Source organism: Rhincodon typus, chromosome 24, assembly GCF_021869965.1.
Source record: "Rhincodon typus isolate 14 chromosome 24, sRhiTyp1.1, whole genome shotgun sequence".
Classification (NCBI taxonomy): Eukaryota; Metazoa; Chordata; class Chondrichthyes; order Orectolobiformes; family Rhincodontidae; genus Rhincodon; species Rhincodon typus.
The window spans coordinates 45,395,804-45,414,017 of NC_063355.1; the positions used below are offsets into that span (position 1 = coordinate 45,395,804).

Sequence of the window (18,214 nt, forward strand, 5' to 3'; positions counted from 1 at the left end):
CAGGAATGGCTCCAGGAATGAGAAATTTTGGTGATATGGATAGATTAAAGAAGTTGAGACTGTTCTTAGAGAGAAGAAGGCTGAGAGGAGATCTGATCAAGGTTTTCAAAATTACCTACGAGCTGCGCAGACTAAATACAGAGAAGCTGTTCCCATTTGTGAACAAAAAAAGAGCAAGACTTAAAATGATGTGCAAAAGAAGTAAGAGTGTTGTGTGAAATAGTTAGTAGTTAGGATCTGGAGTGCACTGCCTAGAAATGTGATGATGGCAGGTTCAATTGAGGCATTCACAAGGGTAGTGGATGGTTATTTGGATAGAAATAGTGTGCAAGGAGATGGGGCAAAGGAAGGAGATTGGCACTAGGTAATAAAACCGGTGTAGGCACCATGGACCAAATGGCCTCGTTCTGCACTGTACAATTCTATAGTTCTGTCATTTTTATTGCAGGAACAAACCAAGCAATCTTGAACCTTTGTAGTACTGCCTCTTGGGCAAGTGTATCCTTCCTTGGCTGTGAAGGTTAAAAATTCGCAGAGTATTCCAGATGTGTTGCAGCAAAGCTCTGCGCAGTTATAGCAAGGTGTCTTCATTCTTGTACAGTACTCCAGTTGCCTTGCAATAAAAGCAAACTGCCTATTGCCTTCCTAATTGCATGGTAACCTATTGTGTTGCTTGTATGAGGGCACCCAAGTCCCTATCAACATCAGCATTTAAAAGTTTCAGCCTTTTAAAAATTATTCTGCTTATAATGGTTATAAATTGCCAAGTACTTTAAAGATTAATATTACTTTTTTCCCCGGCTTTCTTCTGGGACAATGACACAGGGATTTCTTCTTTCATTTCTGCAAGTCATTAAGTAATTTATATGCTTTCACAAAGCATTGTGTGGTGACTTGACTGCTGTAGTGCTTTTGTTGTTCCAAACTGACTTTAAAATTGTCAATTTTCATGCCTGATATTGTTGTGCTTTGCTGCAAATTGTCTGATCAATGAAGGAATGTCATTCTTAAACTTCTGATTTGGGCTTGCTTATTCTGAGAAAAAAAGCATAAAAATGAGGCTATTCAGCCCATTGAGTCTGTGCTGGTTCTTTGAAAGCTAATTGCCTATAGTTTCTTTCCGTTTAGCTCAAAAATATTTTCCCTTTCTTAATTTATGCATTCAGTTTTCCTTTAGAATGTTACTGCCAAATTTGCTTCCATCACCCTAGTAGGTTGGTATTCCAGATTGTAACTCGCTTAGTTTTTTTTCCACTGGTTCTTTAGCAATGAGTTTTTATTTGTTATCTTTATTAACAACACCCACTGGTACAAATGGGTACTCCTTCACAAAACCCTTCACGATTTTGAGCACGTGTATTAATTTGCACATTCCCTAGGTTTTTCTAACCTCTGCATGATATATTCCTCAGATTATTCTAATATATTTTGTCCTCGTGGTGATGGTGCTAGCTGTTGGTGAAATTATGCTGATGCTGATGCTGATGCTGATGTTGATGCTTCACCAGCTTGTTTCATCCTGGTCCTTGTTTCTTTGTTAGTTAGTCTGCACTACTCATTCTCTGTGGGAGAATGATAAGTATCCTAAAACTTTGATGGGGGACCAAATATAGATCGGGGCTGTAACATCTCAATTTATCAAGTGCATCTTGTACTGAGAGGTTGAGATTGAAAGAATCATTGAAGGTAAAAGGTTTTAATTGATGTACAAGGAAGTTTGGAGGTAACCTTCATTAGTTTCTGTCTTCCAATTGTAGGCCTTTGCAACGTGAATTTGTATAACATCCAGATTTTTATGACTTTAAAATTAGTCTTTAATGCCTTTTATTTCTAATTTATCGTTTCTTGCAGGAGACTGTAGCGTCAAGCACTCTTGTATGTTCTGAAAGCAGCACAACAGATGTCTTACAGTTTGAAGCACAGCAGGAAGTAACCAATACAAGTATATCTGGTGCTGTGATGACCCAAACAGACTGCACTCTTTCTACTGATAAGACTGTTAATGATGGAAAACTAATAAAAGGTAAGTATAGGCTGTCATATCTTGCATTAAGATAATTTATTGGAGATTTTTTTAATGTGGCTGCTAGAAATTTTTTAAGTCTAACCAAGGAGATGTATGTAAGCAACGGATCTGTAAGCATGTGAAAAGAGAAAAGACCACAGTTGTTAGTGCTGATATGTTTCCATCCAAACCTAATCCTGATCATTTACTGTATTACTCTACTTCAGTTCAATTTTAACTAACTCCACTTGGAAAATATTCAATGCTCAGGACTATTTAGTACATTTAGTGCACACTTTGGAAAATGGGCTTCAGGCAATCAAATTATTTTGAGCTTTGTTCAGTGTTTACAGGGTACTTTATCCTCATTATTCCTCAGAAAAATGGTGTTGGCTACGTTCAGCATTGAATACTGTTTACTTAGTGACCTTGCGTGCTGCTTGTACTGAATGTCCTGGGCAAAGGAAAGGAAAATTCTTACACAGAATTGTGAAAGAAGCTAGTGTGCACAATGATCAGAAATATGTTCAATTTTGAAACTATTATAAATTCACCATTATTGAGATAAGTTATAAGTTTTGTGACCCTGGAAAATTTTCCTTACTTTCCAAATACTTTTCTCGTAGCATCTTTTGCACCAATCTGTTTTGCAATAAAAGCAAAAGAAAATGACATGCTCCCTCTTGAGAAAAAGCGTGTAAAACTCGATGATGATAGTGATGAGGACCATGATGTACAGGAAGCCTCCAACATCGATTCAACTAAAGATATAGTTCCTTCCCTTCCTCCAGAGGAGAAAAAACCCCAGCTTACTGCAGAAGAAATAGAGGCTAAGCAAGGTATGTTAACAAGCATGATGTTTGTAGAAAGCATGTTTTTCTAGTGACTGTTCAAATTCTACGATTGAAATTAAATTTAGGATTTGTTCAAATAGGAAATTGCTCATTTGCTTGAAGTGAAATGTTTATTGTCATAACAAAAAGCTGTAACTGTCTTCTGTGTTTTAGTTTCCACATTCTAAATGCATTCGGTTGTGCATGTTTTGATTTAAAAGGTACCAAATGTATGCAATGAAACTGTCAAAATCAAATGCGCACAGTGAGTTTGCTTAGTTACTTTGTATATATCACAACGTACCTTTGCATCCAGCAAAGACCTGGTAAAGCTAAGAATATACCTTTCCAAATCAGACAAACAAGTCCAATCATGGGAGTGCCAAACAAGAACAAATTAGACAACTTTACTTGAGCTTTTGCTTTAGATCATAAGATTTAGCGACAGAATTAGGCTAGTTGGGTTATTGAGCCTGCTCTGCAAGTTGATCATGGCTGATATGTTTCTCAACCTTATCGCCCTGCCACCACCCCGTAACCCTTGATCCCCTTTCCATTCAAGAGCCTATCCATCTCTGGCTAAAATACACTCTGACTCTGCCTCCACAGCCCTTTGTAGCACTGATTTCCACAGAATCACCACCCTCTGGCTGATGAAATTCCTCCTCATCTTAGCTCAAAAGGGTCATCCCTTCACTTTGAGGCTGTGTCCTGAGGTTCTAGTCTCTCCTACGAGTGGAAATACCAATCGACATCCACTCTAGCCAGGCCTCTCCATATTCTGTAAGTTTCATTCAGATACTCCCCGCCCAATCCTTCTAAACTCCATAGAGTACAGACCTAGAGTCCTCAACTGCTCCTCATATGCTCAGCCCTTCATGCCCAGGATCATTCTTGTAAAACCTCCTCTTGACCCCTTCCAAGGCCAACACATCCTTCCTTAGATACGGGGCCCAAAACTGCTCTGTGTTCTAAATGCAATCTGACCAGATTCTCATACAGCCTCAGCAGTATGTATCTGCTGTTGTATTCTAGCCTGTTGAAATGAATGCTAACATTGCATTTGCCTTCCTAACTGCCAACTGAACCCTGTACGTTAACCTTAAGAGAACCCTGCCTTAGGGCTCTTAAAGCCCTTCACAAAGATTTCTGAAGTTTTCCTGTTTAGAGAATAGTCTATGCCTCGTCTTCCTACCAAAGTGCAGCCTTGCACTTTCCCACATTGTACCCCGTCTGCCACTTGTTTGCTTACTCTCCTAGTTGGTCCAAGTCTTTCTGCAGCCTGTCCAGTTTTAGGCTGGATTTACAAGTTTCAGGGGTTGCTTTTGTAGTCTATCTGTTGTTTGGAAACTTATGCTGAGTAAGTGCTTACGTTCTTAATAGTGATCGGAAAATATTGTTTAATTTTCTTTTTATCTGCCCTAACTTGTCATTCATGCGTGGAACTCAAAGCAGAGAGTTAATGCGTAACTTTTGGAAAAGAACTTGTGGAGAGAAAGAGAGTCTACAACTTCCCTGAGTGTATAATCTTGCTACAAACTTGAATTATGGAAATTTTATTAATTATTTTTGCTGGGTGCCTCTGGCAAGGCCAGCATTTGTGGTTTACTCCTAATAGCCCTTAAGAAGTTAGTGGTGATCCTCCATGGATTGTTGCAGTTCAGCTGATAAAATTATATGCACAGCACTGTTAAGACAGAAGTTTCAGGATTTTGATCAGGCAACAAGTGAAAGAAGAGTGATATCATCCTGTGTTGTAGCTTTACCAAGTTGAGTACCTCTGGTACCCTGACTTAATGATGGTTGCATGTGGTACATACTGAACCTTGGATGAGGTTAAAGATTGCTATGGAATTTTGCTGGTTCTTGTGGCCCTCAAAGCTTCCCAAACGTACATTTGAGTTGCTTGTAGTCATCATATGCTGAGAGACATACCAAGCTAAATGTCTTGGCTACAGATTTTGTTCAAATAAGTTGTTGAGTGCTGTTGAGGACGACTGTCTTTCTGGGGGATTATATGATTTGAAAACAGCTGAACTATATGAAAATTAGAAAATGTAGAGTATACTTTTCTGATTCTGTTTTGATGAATTATGTGCATAGAATTTTTTTGGTAGACAAAGACATGAGCAAAAAAAAGTTTCCAAACCCCACAAAAATTGCAGCAACTCCTCAATGATGAATATGGCTCATTTGACATGACTTGTAGTTTGTAAACTTACTTAGATGCTGTTTTAAGGTCTGGTATCCAGTTTTATTTTTATATTCCCTGTAAAAGATTTTATGTCCTGAGTATTATGGAGCCATCTTAGTAGACATAGCACACTGTAATGACATGCTCTTTTCTAGCAAACACGCTGCAATACCTCTCCTGGCAGGAGGGTGTGTTAACAGTATGGAATGCTCACATAAGTAATTTCTGGTATAAATGTGGGGATTGGAATTCATAATGGAAAGTTGATGGGTAATATGTGCAGACATTTGTTTTATAGATGTGTTAAGAGTTTAAACAGATATTCTGTATCTACATTTAAAGGCAGTTCTCAGTACACGATTTCATGTATCTCTAAAGAGCAAACTGAGAGTACATATTATAATTCTACCACATGTTGAGATTTGGTTGTACTCATCGTTGCTATACTATTCATCCTAGTTTTAAATGTAATTTGTTGTAATGGAACTGCATTTATTTCCCAGTTGCACTGTTCATCATCAGCTGATTTTAATTGAATAGTAGAGATACCCCTTCACAAAGGACAATGGTTTATGACTTTCACAAGAAATGAATAAAATGATGAAATATGATCCCCAAAGCACTGCAGCCCTCTGTGTTGAAAATGAATTTGGCTTTTTCATTCGCTACAACCACGGGGCCTGGTCTATACTGATAGAATAGAAGCATGCAATTCTAAAAATTCTGTTTAAAAATTTCAGGAATTTCATGTGATGAAAGCATTGGCAAGGTTTGTAAATTATCAGGCTAGTTAGTAGCTAATTAAACTGACCTAATTTAGCTAAGCTTCACTGAGCACTGCTCTGTAATTTAGATGACCATTTGCTCAAGCAAACAGTGATTGGCATTTATATAATACCCTAAAAGCAATATCTCAGAAATTAAGTGCTGACAAAGCTCAGACTTGTGTTATCTTAGTCTGCAGAATGTGGTATTTAAATATTTGCCAATGGAAGCTGTGGAGAACTATTTGACTATCTACTAACTTCGTTGCATTATACAAAGCTGGCACTGACTCTAGCTGAATTGTCTTTCCATGTCTCAATGACTCCATAATGATTGCAAATGATTTTTTTTTCCAAATTACCAAAAAAAAAGCAGAGAGAGACTGCCTGATATCACATTTAACCTTGTTTTCAAATTCTTTAATGGCTTCACCACTCCACCAGTCCATGTCTCAGTAACTTCCTGTAGCCCTCAACTGTGTGCACTCCATCAGTTCTGGCCTCTTGAACATCTCCAGTTTTAATTATTGTGCTGTTCGCAGCCATGGTTTCATGGTCTGCCTGGGCCCTAATCTCCCTGATTCCTTCGTTAAACCCCTCTGCTTGACACTTTAAGATGCTTCTTTAAATCTGCCACTTTAAACAGGCTATTTGTCACTTGTCCTAATATTTCTTTGTGACTTGGTTTCAAATTTGTTAATGTGCAGTGCTTTAGATTGTGTTTCTCTTTTAAAGTCATGTATAAATGCAAGTTGATTTAAAAGTTACTTTGCAGTTGCATAAGCAGTAATGATAAAGAAGTGTTTGACACCGATACTGATATCATGGCATATTGATTAATGTCAGCGGGACTGCTGATGAAAAAATGGAGAAATTGCTTGCGGTTTACACTCTGACCATCCAATGATTTACTGGATGCCCCCACGTGTAGATATTTATAAGGAACTAATTGGCATGTCTTGTAATGCTCCCTGAGTTTGTTATTGTTTTGACTATTGGAGGGTACACAGTCTGTATTCAAACCCCAGTTAAGGTTAAGGGCTTCAAAAACAACTGGACAAGAAACTAAGTTTGTTTGCAGTTATTTGATAAATAGAAGAATGTCATTCCTTTTTTCGAAAAAAGCAAACTTGTATTTACATAGTGCCATTCATAACTTCAGGATCTTCCTTTAGCACTTTATACCTTATTCTTCTTGAAGTGTACTTACTGTGGTAATGGAGGAAACACGCTAGTCATTTTATGCACAACAAACTCCTACAAGCATCCAAGTAATGACCAAATAATCTGTTTTTGGGATGTTGATTGAGGAGTAAATATTCTCCAGGTTGGTTACAAAGATTACTTCTGCTCCACTTCAAAATAGTGCCAATGGATCTTTCACATGCACCGTGGAAACCAGACATCTTAATGATGACATTTTGAGTATTGCAGCATTCACTCAGTAGTGCCGTTGTGAGTGTTTGCCTACATTTAGTGTTCAAACTTTTGAGTGGGGCTTGAGTCCATAACTTTGTGACTGAACATGCAACCCACTGAGCCTAATAACTCTATACAGGTGAATAGGTTATGTGCAATAGTATAAAGAAATTAAATTAATGTATTATGTTCCAGATGAAGTATAAAAAATGAATTAAACTTCTGAAACTGGAATTTGGTTGTGCTTTGCGTGGGAGGCCTAATTGACGACAACTCTCCTCTCTATACTATTTGCAGTGTGAATTAACTCCCACCATTGCTGTTGATTCGTAAGTAAAATATCTGGGCGGATGTTGTAAAGAATTATTTTTGCAATAATTCTATGTATGAAGGCTGCTGTGCAAACTAAAACGATTTTGTGCCTCAGACGTTTTACAGAGATAGAGCAGGAACACGAATGACATATGCAGGTAGAGCCACTGCATAACTGGAATCGGGTGAAGATAAGTTCTTTTTCTAGTCAAGGTGGTGAGGCCTGTCTGCTTTGGTTACTTTGTTTTGCCCCCAAATTAAATGATCAGACATGGTAAATTGAGTGAAAGCAAAGTACTCAGATGCTGCAGATCTGAAATGGAAACAGAAAGTTCTGGAGATACTCAGCAGGTCTGACAACATTTGTGGAGAGCAAAACAAAGTTAACATATTGTGTCTAATGTGACTTTTTTCAGGACATATGAGAGCTGGAAAATTGGTTTTTATTTCGTTAACAAAAGGGGAGGGGAAGAAAGACAAAAGGCACTGGGTAAATTGAATGTTTTAGTCAGCAGGAGCTTTTGAATATGCTCCTTATGGTGTAAGATTGAGGCTTAATATTGAAAAAGTATTTCCTTGGGAGTCCTTGACATTGACGCCAGGCCCCACAAAATTTCATGGCATGAGGTCAGAGGTGGGCAATGAAACCTCTCATATACCACTTACTGCCCTTCCTCACCTTATGAATCAGTGCGCCTCATGTTGAACACCACTCGAAGGAAGTATTCAAGGTGGCAGGGCACAGAATATACTGTGATGGAGAAGTCCAACAGCCATCACCAAGAGTAGTTTAGGATCACCACGACTGACTGAGCTGCCTGAGCCCATAAAGGCTTATCTGCCAGACTAGGTCTATGGCAGATAGTGAGGGATATAATAAGAGAAAAAATCCACCAGCGCTTGTCCTCATCAAACTACCTGTTGCAGATGCATCTGTCCATTGCAGTATTAACAGGAAAGACTATCGCACATTTCCCGTGACAGTGAAGTTTTGTCTTCACACAGAGCACACCTACCATTGTGTTGTGTGAATCCTTCACCAAGTTAAATGTAATTTTTTTAAAGCTTCTGAAAAGATCTAGCAGCTCAAAACTGGGCATTCACGAGGTGCAGTGCGCTATCAGCAGATTTGTATTCAACCACAATCAGTTTCTGGTTCTGAAGAAGATTCACTGGGCTCAAAACGTTAGCTGTGTTTTCTCACCAGACCTCTTGAGTTTCTCCATTAATTTCTGTTTCTGTTGGTTTCAGATCTCCAACATCCACAGTCTTTTGTTTATTATAATCAGCATCTTCATGGGCCAGTGTGTCTCTCACTCTACCGTTACTGTCCAGTCAATATGTGTCGCCAGCAGGCGTATGTAAAAGTGAGGAGTCAATCTGCTGAAGTTACAACACAGGGCTAGTTGCATGCTAAAGAACAAAAACAGCGTGTGGTACACAGAACAAAGTGAAACTTTGTCCTGCCTCATCTATTTGTGAATGGTAGTGGGAAAATAAGCAGCTAATAGAAAGAGGAGGCTCCACAAATATTTTCATTCTCAGATCAAAAGTATGATTGAATACTCTCCACATGCCTGGATGGGTGTGGTTCCAAAGACACACTCAAAGTTCAAAGCAACCCACTTGATTGACACCCCATCTTCACCTTTCACTTCCTTCACCACTGACGTACATTGGTCGCTGTACAAGGTGCGCTGCGGCAGGAAGTCATCAAGCTCTTCCAACAGCAAAAAAACCCCAAAGAGCAGAGGATGCTGGAAATCAGAAACAAACGCAGAAGGGTGGCATGGTGGGTCAATGGTTAGCATTGCTGCCTCACAGCATCAGGGACCCGGGTTCAGTTCTACCCTTGGGTGACTGTCTGTGTGGAGTTTGCATATTCTCCCCATGTATGTGTGGGTTTCCTCCCGGTGCTCCGGTTTCCTCCCACAGTCCAAAGATGTGCAGCCTAGGTGGATTGGCCATGCTAAATTGCTGATAATGTTCAGGGATTTGTAGATTAGGTGGGTTATAGGTAGGATGCTCCGAGGGTTGGTGTGGACTTGTTGGGCCGAAGAGCCTGTTTCCACACTGTAGGGATTCTATGAAATTGCTGGAAAAACTCAGCAGGTCTGGCAGCATCTGTGAAGAGAAAGTAGAGTTCATGTTTTGGGTCCAGTGACTCTTCAGAACTAATTCTAGCTCGGAAAGGTTTGCTATATATGCTGAAGATCAAATGGTCGGGGGGGTGGTGGCGAGGAGTAAACTATAGATGTAAATGGAGCACAGAGAGAGAGGGAGCAACAGTTGGTTATACAAAGGCATGGGTAAAGGTCAGGCTGGGAGAATGAATTGCTGCTAATGGAGACCATTAGTGGCTGACAATGGGTAGTTTATGGTAACAGCCCATGTGATGATGAGGCCTGGTGTGTGGGGGTAGGGGTAAGGGCATGGGAGAAGGTACTCAGGCCCTAAAATTGTGAAGCTCAATATTGAGTCATAGAGTCATACAGAAAGGAAACAGACCCTTTGGTCTAACTAGTTCATGCCGACCATAATCCCTAAATAAGTCTCACCTGCCTGCTTCTGGCCCGTATAGCTCCAAATCTTTCCTATTTATGTACTTAGCCAATTGTGTCTTTTAAACGTTGTAATTGTACCCGCATCAACCACTTCCTCAGGAAGTTCATTCCACGCACAGATCACCCTCTGTGTAAAAAAAAATTGCCCTTCATGTCTTTTTTAAATCTGTCTCATCTCACCTTAAAAATGTGCCCCCTAGACAACTACCATTAACTCTATTTATATCCCTCATTATTTTATAAACTTCTATAAGGTCATCTTCTCAACCTCCGACGCTCCAGTGAAAAAAGTCCCTGCCTATCCAGCCTTTATTCATAACTCAAACCTTCCACATCCAGCAACATTCTTCTGGTAAATCCCTTCTGAACGCTGTCCAGCTTAATAGTATCCTTCCTATAACTAGGCAACATGAGCTGAACATTGCATTCCAGAAGAAGCCTCACCAATGTCCTGTCGAACCTCAGTATGACTTCCCAACTCCTATACTCAAAGGTCTGAGCAAACAAACTTTTTAACGACCCTGTTTATATGTGACGCAAAATTTGAAGAATTATGTACCTGAAGGCTGCAGGGATCCTGTGCAGAAAATGAGATGCTGTTCATCCAGCTTGCATTCAACTTCCACAAAATGACCCTGAGCTTCCTGTGTTATGTTTGTTTTTTGGCCTGCTACGTCAACACGCCACCATGTTCCCCGGCCAAAATCTCTGTCTCAGTGCAGTGTTCCAGCAAAGCTTAGCGCAAGCTGAAAGAACACTTCATTTTCTGCTTGGGACCCCTGCAGTCTTCAGGACTCAGTATCAAGTTCAACAGTGTTCTTACCGTAACCTCACTCACCAGGCCTTGTTTTAACATGGGCTGCTACCATTTCAATCACTAATAGTCTCCATTAGCAGCTGTTGGTTCTCTCAGGCTATCATCATCCCATTCCTTTGTCTGCCCAACTGTTTTTCCTGATCTGTTTTTGTTTCTGATTTACAGTATCCGCAGTTCTTTTGGTTTTCAACTGTTTTTCTTGTTGGGCTCCATCTATCATTTATTCTTCACCCTCACCCCATCTTCAGCATATATCTTAACCTTTTCCTAACTGTAATCAGTTCTCATGAAGGGTCACTGAACCCAAAACATTAACTCTGCAGATGCCAGGGCTGCTGAGTTTTCCCATTAAATTTTGTTTTTGTTTATTTCAACAGACCTTTCAAACCTTAGACCTCTACCACCTAGAAGGACAAGAGCAGCAGACACTTGGGAACATTCACATATACTTTGATTAGAACTTTAGCGCCGTTCCATCACTGTCACTGGGTCAAAATTGTAGAGCTCCTTTCCAATAGAGCTGTGGGTGTATTTACATAATGAGGACGGCGGCATTTTAAGAAGGCAGCTCATTACCACTTTAGCTAGAAAAAGTAGGGATGGCCAATCCATGGATTATTAGAGATGGGCAGTTAGGTTGGCCTTTGTTTTAAAGGGAATGGAGTATATAAGTAGGGAGGTCTTGGTAAAATTGGTCAGACCACGCCTGGAATGCATTGAACAGTTTTGATGCTTTCATCTAAGGAATAATGTACTGGCATTGTGTGCCGACCGGATGAGGTTCACTAGGTTGATTCTGATTCTTCAGAGGTTGAGTATATTGGGTTTAGAAGAATGTCAGAGATCTTCTGCAAACATAGAGGATTCTTAGATGGATTGTTAGGGATTGGTTGTTGCCCCTTGTGGGATAATCTAAGACCAGAGGGCCTAATCTCGGAGTAAGGAGTCACCCATTTAATACGGAGATGACAAATTTCTTCTGTCAGAGAGGTGTGAAACAGTGGAATTCTTTATTGCAGGTTCGGTCATTAAATATATTCAAAGCTAAGATAGAGAAAATTTTAATCAGTAAGGGGTTCAAGAGTCATGGGGTAAAGATTGGAAAGTGAAATTGAGAATTATCAGGCCAGCCATGATCTCATTGAATAGCATACAAGACCTGATGGGCTGAATGGTCAGTTTCTACTCCTCCTACTTACAACTTAAATACTGGCCAATCCAGAGCTGCTTACATGCATTAAAATTAGATACCAAAATGGGAATGTAAGGAAATGTGAGATCCAATTTGAAATTGTGAATGTCAGTGGATGTTCCAGACACCCAGTCTGGCATTCTAGTGGTTGCAAATGATTATGCTGTTTTGTCCCAGTAAGAATTATGCGGTTCTGAGCACTTGTATGTGATCAACTTTGTAATTGGAGAGTTGTCATTCCATCTGTTTCTTCTAGGGATTTCTGTTTTCTTTGCTGAGAACATTTAAATTCTGAATTGCATATATAAGGAGCAGTTATTATTATGTTCAGCCAGCCCTAATTCATACATTCTGTCTGAATATAATTACAGAATCCCTACGGTGCAGAAAGAGCTTTTGGCTCATTGACTCTGCACTGACCCTCCAAAGATCATCCCACCCAGACCCAGCCCCCACCCTGCTCCTGTAACCGTGCATTTCCCATAGCTAATCCTCCTAGCCTGAACATCCCTGGACACTATAGGACAATTTAGTGTGGCCAATCCATCTAACTTGCACATCTTCGGACTATGGGAGGAAACTGGAGCACCTAGAGGGTAGACATGGAGAAAACGTGCAAGCTTCCATCTGAGGCTAGAATTAAACCTGGGTCCCTGGTGCTGTGAGGCAGCGGTGCTTACCAATGAGCCACAATGCTGCCCCGCTCACGGTGTCCTCGTAAATAATGTGTAAATACAGAATTGTTTTCTTTTATATTTGTGCAAATTTTCTCTATTTGCTAGTCTAACCATGCCATGCAGATGCAGTGAAGAATGCAAAGGACTTTCCTGTCCTCCCTGCTGCTGCTTTTTCTCTCTTTATGCCACCCCCTGTCAGACAATTCAGAGCATAATGTTGGGAACTGATTTTCAGGCTGTAAAGAGACAACATGAATTTGGAAATCATTGTCCTGGTTTCTTTATGTTGCTGACAGTACTCCACTTCAATCTTGAAGCATTGTTCTGTGTTCCTTAGTTGATGACTGTGAATTGACTAAATGTGAAAAACCTCTATACATCTAAATGCCTCCCAACAAAAACAGACACTAACCTTTAAAATTTGTCTGTACTCGGGATAAATATTGCTACTAATCTTTAAATACACACATTGATTTGATTGGTATCGGCCATGATTTCCAAAACTAATGTGATGAGCTTATTTAATAAATTTAATCATCCCAATTTTCTTTTTTGTTCACAGTCCTCTGCAGCTGTTTTCATAAGCAAGCAACATCCCATCACAATCTGTCATGTTTGTTTTTCACTCCCTCCCTCGTGGTGCTAATGAAACCTTGGTCTCACAAATAACCTTCATTAATATAAACTAAATGCCTTGGGAGATACACAAGACTGCCACTCTCTTTCGAATGTCTTTTGGAAATAACATAAGTTGAGAATTAGTTTAAATGCTTTTCATAATTCTGAAGACTAAAATACAGAAAGTTGTTTTAAAGGAATCTTTAAGAATTTTTAAGATAGAATAGTTAGTCGGTCATGACCAAAGGAATAACGTTATTTGCCAAAATATATTCATAAGAATTCTCTGTTTTAAACAAGACATAGCTCATGAAACCCCCCTCTCTCTAAGGAATGTGAATAACGTCAGTCTGAAATCTTAATCTCGTTTAGCCACCCTGGAATCAATCGTAAGGAGTTGTGTAACCTGCTAACAAAAACCCCTCCTTAATACAAAATAATCAGATTTGAACCATCTACTTCACCTCAATGAAACCTCAGGGATTCACTGCTTCCTTTATTTGTTTTCCACAGTAAATTTCTCAATGTAATCTCTAAACGTGTTTACTGCCTGTTACAGGTACAATAATACATGAAAGTAAGTTCTGAAATCCCAAAACTTTGCACTTTGGCTCAACACTGTACATTTTGGCTGGTTTTATCTCTGTGTAATGGATTGTTTCTGAAATGCCATGTAGTTAAGAGAGACGCCCTTTGCATGTACATAAAATACATTGTTTAACATTTAATTCTTGATCAGGTCCAGACTCTAGGTGTATTTTACAACGTTAATGGCAGTAATCATCTGGGAGTTTGGACAAAATGTTTTCTTTTCTGTTTCATTCCTGCACATAGTAGTGCGTACGGTTTTGTTCTTTATATTTAAGAAAGGGTATACTTGTATTGTAGGCAGTACTATAAATGTTAACAACACTGGTCCGTGGGATTACAGGTTTCCATAGAATTTTGTGAATATGCTCCAGTTTTGCCTGCATTATCACTTATGTCATAAACGGTGCTTTGTTCCACTGAAGATTTGTTTTGGCATCGAATTGTTCTGTGCCATTATAAGTGATTATCCATTACATCAGATTTAAAGGAAACTAGTTTGAAATTCATCATCTGATCAAACCTAAGCCTGACTTGGTCATAGAAAAATTTTACTCTTCAATCCTAAAGGACAGCACATTTTGAGTCTTGATGTCTGCGACTGTAATTTTCGATGAATAGTTTTAAACATTAGCAGATATGCAGATGGTTCTTAAAGGAAGAGAATGGAAGAGTTCTTAAAAGATAACGTAATGCATTTTATTAAGCTCCCCTTTGCTCTATTAGTCTTTTCCTGTTTAACATAGGGAGTAAACCTGGAGATTTTGCATGTTCTCAACGTTCTCTGGATGAAATAATAGATATTCAGTTGTGGTTTGCATGAATAGTATCTAAGTATATTTGGGCAGACTAAATTAGTGGCACCAGTAGTTCAGCTAACTCAGCATAGACTGGGCATCAAATCTGGAAACTTTGAAATGTGTAGTTGTGGATCAACTTGCTGTGTTATTGAAACAGGCTCTTCCTTACATAGCTGGAGCACGTAATGTGGGGTCAATGCCAGATACATGGCCATTGGGCAGTTTTGAAGACTCCATTTGGAAAACTGAGACTGTGGTCTATAACGCTTCCATGGTGCCTATGAAACAGAGATTTTGCTTTTGTGTTCGAAGTAATAAAGCTGGCATATTGAGTGGTTAGATCAATGACCATTTAAACGTTGAATTAATGGTAGAGCTGCATTAAGTTGTCTTAGTAAATTAGATTTTTACGCACTTAAATGATTATACTGATTGATCTGTAATGTTTTTAAATTGAAATATGAAGTTTTTGGGGCTAATTGTTTGGAAACATTAGAGCTAGGTTAAATTGTTGAGTTGCAGATATTGCCTCAGCTGAACATTATTTATGTTGTCAGTTCAGTTCTTGTTCTGTGCACAGTTTGGACGGACAATAAATGGGTAATTGTGATTTATTATGTAATATTCCCACAGTCCGTTCAAAGGAAACTTTATGATCTGATATGGCAAAGTCTTTAGTCTTTTATTTTTGCAGATCTTGTCGTAATTGTATTTATTTACACCTGTCACACTAGTTCATGAAGATAGTCTTCATAAACTGCATTGCTGAGAGAAGGCAGCAAATTTTGAATTCTGACCTCTGAGAAGATTGTTTTTATAGTTGCGCACTCTCATCTATTTTTAATGAGATAGGGAAGTGCTGATGCGTGCCAACTATTTATCAAGCTTTTTTGAAATGTGCAGGACCTTGGAGCTATAAACAAATAAAACTTGTTACCATTGAAAAGGATGCATCCAAATGATAACCTGTACAATATGCTTCAGACATGTACTTGAACTCTCCCCAGTTCACAGTTCCACAACTTAACATTCCCACAGAATATAAGGATTCTAAGTCCTAGCAAGGAGCATGTTCATCAGTAGACTACAGTGTTTTAAAAAAAATTGCTAAAATTTTTTTTCTGTTCAAATGTGCACGTTTTCATTCTGCAACATACCCCTGGGTTAATCTTCTCCGATTGAAATTCACATGTTTAAAGGCTACAGGCGCATACTTGCAAGGAGACACCAATATAAGCTCTCTTCAGGGGAGGAAGGCAGAAAATTGGTTTTGTTGATCATGTTTGTGCTCAGTGAAGTTGCAATCCACTAAATGTAGGCCTTCAAGCTGATAAATAAAGGAAAATTTTGTCTTCCATTTTAAATTAGGCTTGCTGAGATAAAAAGGTGGTGCACAGGCAGTGTTATAGTAAGATGTTGTTTTAATATTATAGAGCTCCTGCTGTATGGCATATGGACTTTGAAAATCAATACCTAACCTGCAATTTATTTGACCAATCTGAAACTGTTGGGAACCTTGAAACTTATGTGACCAACTAGTAGAATGACATTCTAGTCTTAAAGTTATGTCTGCTCTGTACCAAAAATGAAACATCATCAGTGTAGTTCAGAACTCTAGTTCTGAAGAAGGTTAACTGGGTTTGAACTGTTAACTCTGCTTTCTATCCACAGATGCTATCAGATCTGCTGAGTTTCTCCAGCAATTTCTGTTTTCATTTCAGATCTTCAGTGTCTGCTATTCTTTGTAGTGTAATGTTTTGTTGTTTTAATGTATTTAATATTTTATTGAACTTGAATTTATTCCTAAAAGAAATGGCTGGAAATGTGTGGAGGCAGGTTCAATTGAGGGATTCAAGAGGGCAATGTTTGATTATTTGGATAAAAATTAAAGAAACAGTGTCCATGATATGGGGAAAAGGCAAGAGATTGGCACCAGATCGTAGAACCAGTGCAGGCACAATGGACCAAATGACTTCCTTCTGTACCATAATAATTTTGTGATTCTCCTCCAGCTTCTCCACGCCATTCCATCTAAAGTGTAGCTACCTATGCAAACTACCTATATGTTTATTTCTAATTTGCACTTCATAACTCCAGTGTCTCTGCACATTCCTTCCTGTGCCTTTCTCCTCATGAAGGAATATTTCACACATGTAATTGGTGTTTTCTGTCCCTGGTTGCAGCTAAGCAGAAGCTGGAGGACAGGCTAGCAGCAGCAGCGAGGGAGAAGCTTGCACAGGCTTCAAAAGAGTGCAAGGAAAGGCAGCTACAGGCAGAACGCAAAAAAAGAGCAGCACTTTTCCTACAGAATTTGAAAACTCCCGCGACCTCAGGAGATTTGGAAACAATAACTATGGAAGAAAACTCCCAAAGTATGCAGGTCAGTCAAGTTCAGCAGCTTTTAAATATTTTAAAAATCCTGACAAATATTTACCTAGCTAACTGCAGCCTTCTGGTTAATTCCAGAGCAACCTTGAGGAAGGGACTTAGATCTGACCTGATTTCTGTTTCTGCATCAATGCTGCCTGACTGCAGATTATTTTCAGCTTTTTCTTATGTGGTTGCCTTATTGAATTATTTAGCTATTGATTCTTTAAATAGGTAGAAAATTAAACTTTTTTCTGTAGTATTTGACATTATTTGTAGTATTTGACATTTATTAATAATCTACATTATTAATAAATCAACATTAATATTTTATGTAAATTCATTAGCATACAATAAAAATGTTAACACCATCGAGCTTATCATTCATAAATGTTTTCCCTTTTAAATTTTTTGAGGAAAGATTTGTAGAAATATTCTCCCATCTAGACTGTGAGCAAAACTCGGGGATATTTGTTTGTTGCCTCTCTTGACTACTGACTTGGTCTCTTCCTTTCCCTTTTTCCTTCACCACTAGTGACCCTAACAATACAGGATCCCTCGTGCCCTGTGAGTCATTATTTGTCTCTGGATATACCTATACTCACACAAATGACCTCTAATTCTATTCCCAATTTGATGTTACCTGGCCCTTTTTGATGAATCAGCACATGTCATGTAATGTAAATATTGTGATGCCATTCATTTTTAAGGTAGTAATAAAAACAGATCCCCTAATCATCCTTCTGACATTAGAAATTGGATTTTACAATGATGGCAGCTGGAATTCAACCCAGAAAAAGTGGCAGATGGAATTCAATTCAACCCAGAAAAGTGTGAAGTGATTCATTTTGTGGAAGGTCGAATTTGAATGCAAAATACAGGGTTAATGGCAGGATTCTTGGCAGTGTGGAGGAGCAAAGGGATCTTGGGGTCCATGTCCATAAATCCCTCAGAGTTGCTACCCAAGTTGATAGGCTTGTAAAGAAGGCATATGGTATATTGGCTTTCCTTGGCAGGGGAATTGAGTTTAAGAGCCGCGAGGTTATGCTGCAGTTCTATTAAGC

At 39.0% G+C, this 18,214-nt stretch overlaps 1 protein-coding gene across 6 annotated transcripts in view; it reads left to right on the plus strand.

Moving 5' to 3' along the window:
- Nucleotides 1-18,214, plus strand: part of LOC109916224 (splicing factor SWAP) — a 108,323-nt gene that overhangs the window by 51,241 nt on the left and 38,868 nt on the right. For all 6 annotated transcript variants that reach the window (XR_007264702.1, XM_048611776.1, XM_048611777.1 and 3 more), the window contains 3 exons: nt 1,852-2,023; nt 2,632-2,844; nt 16,967-17,163. Coding sequence is in view for 5 of the 6 variants with exons in the window: in XM_048611776.1 (XP_048467733.1) it covers nt 1,852-2,023; nt 2,632-2,844; nt 16,967-17,163 (582 nt within the window). In the remaining variant the exon portion in view is untranslated. The remainder of the gene's footprint in view (nt 1-1,851; nt 2,024-2,631; nt 2,845-16,966; nt 17,164-18,214) is intronic.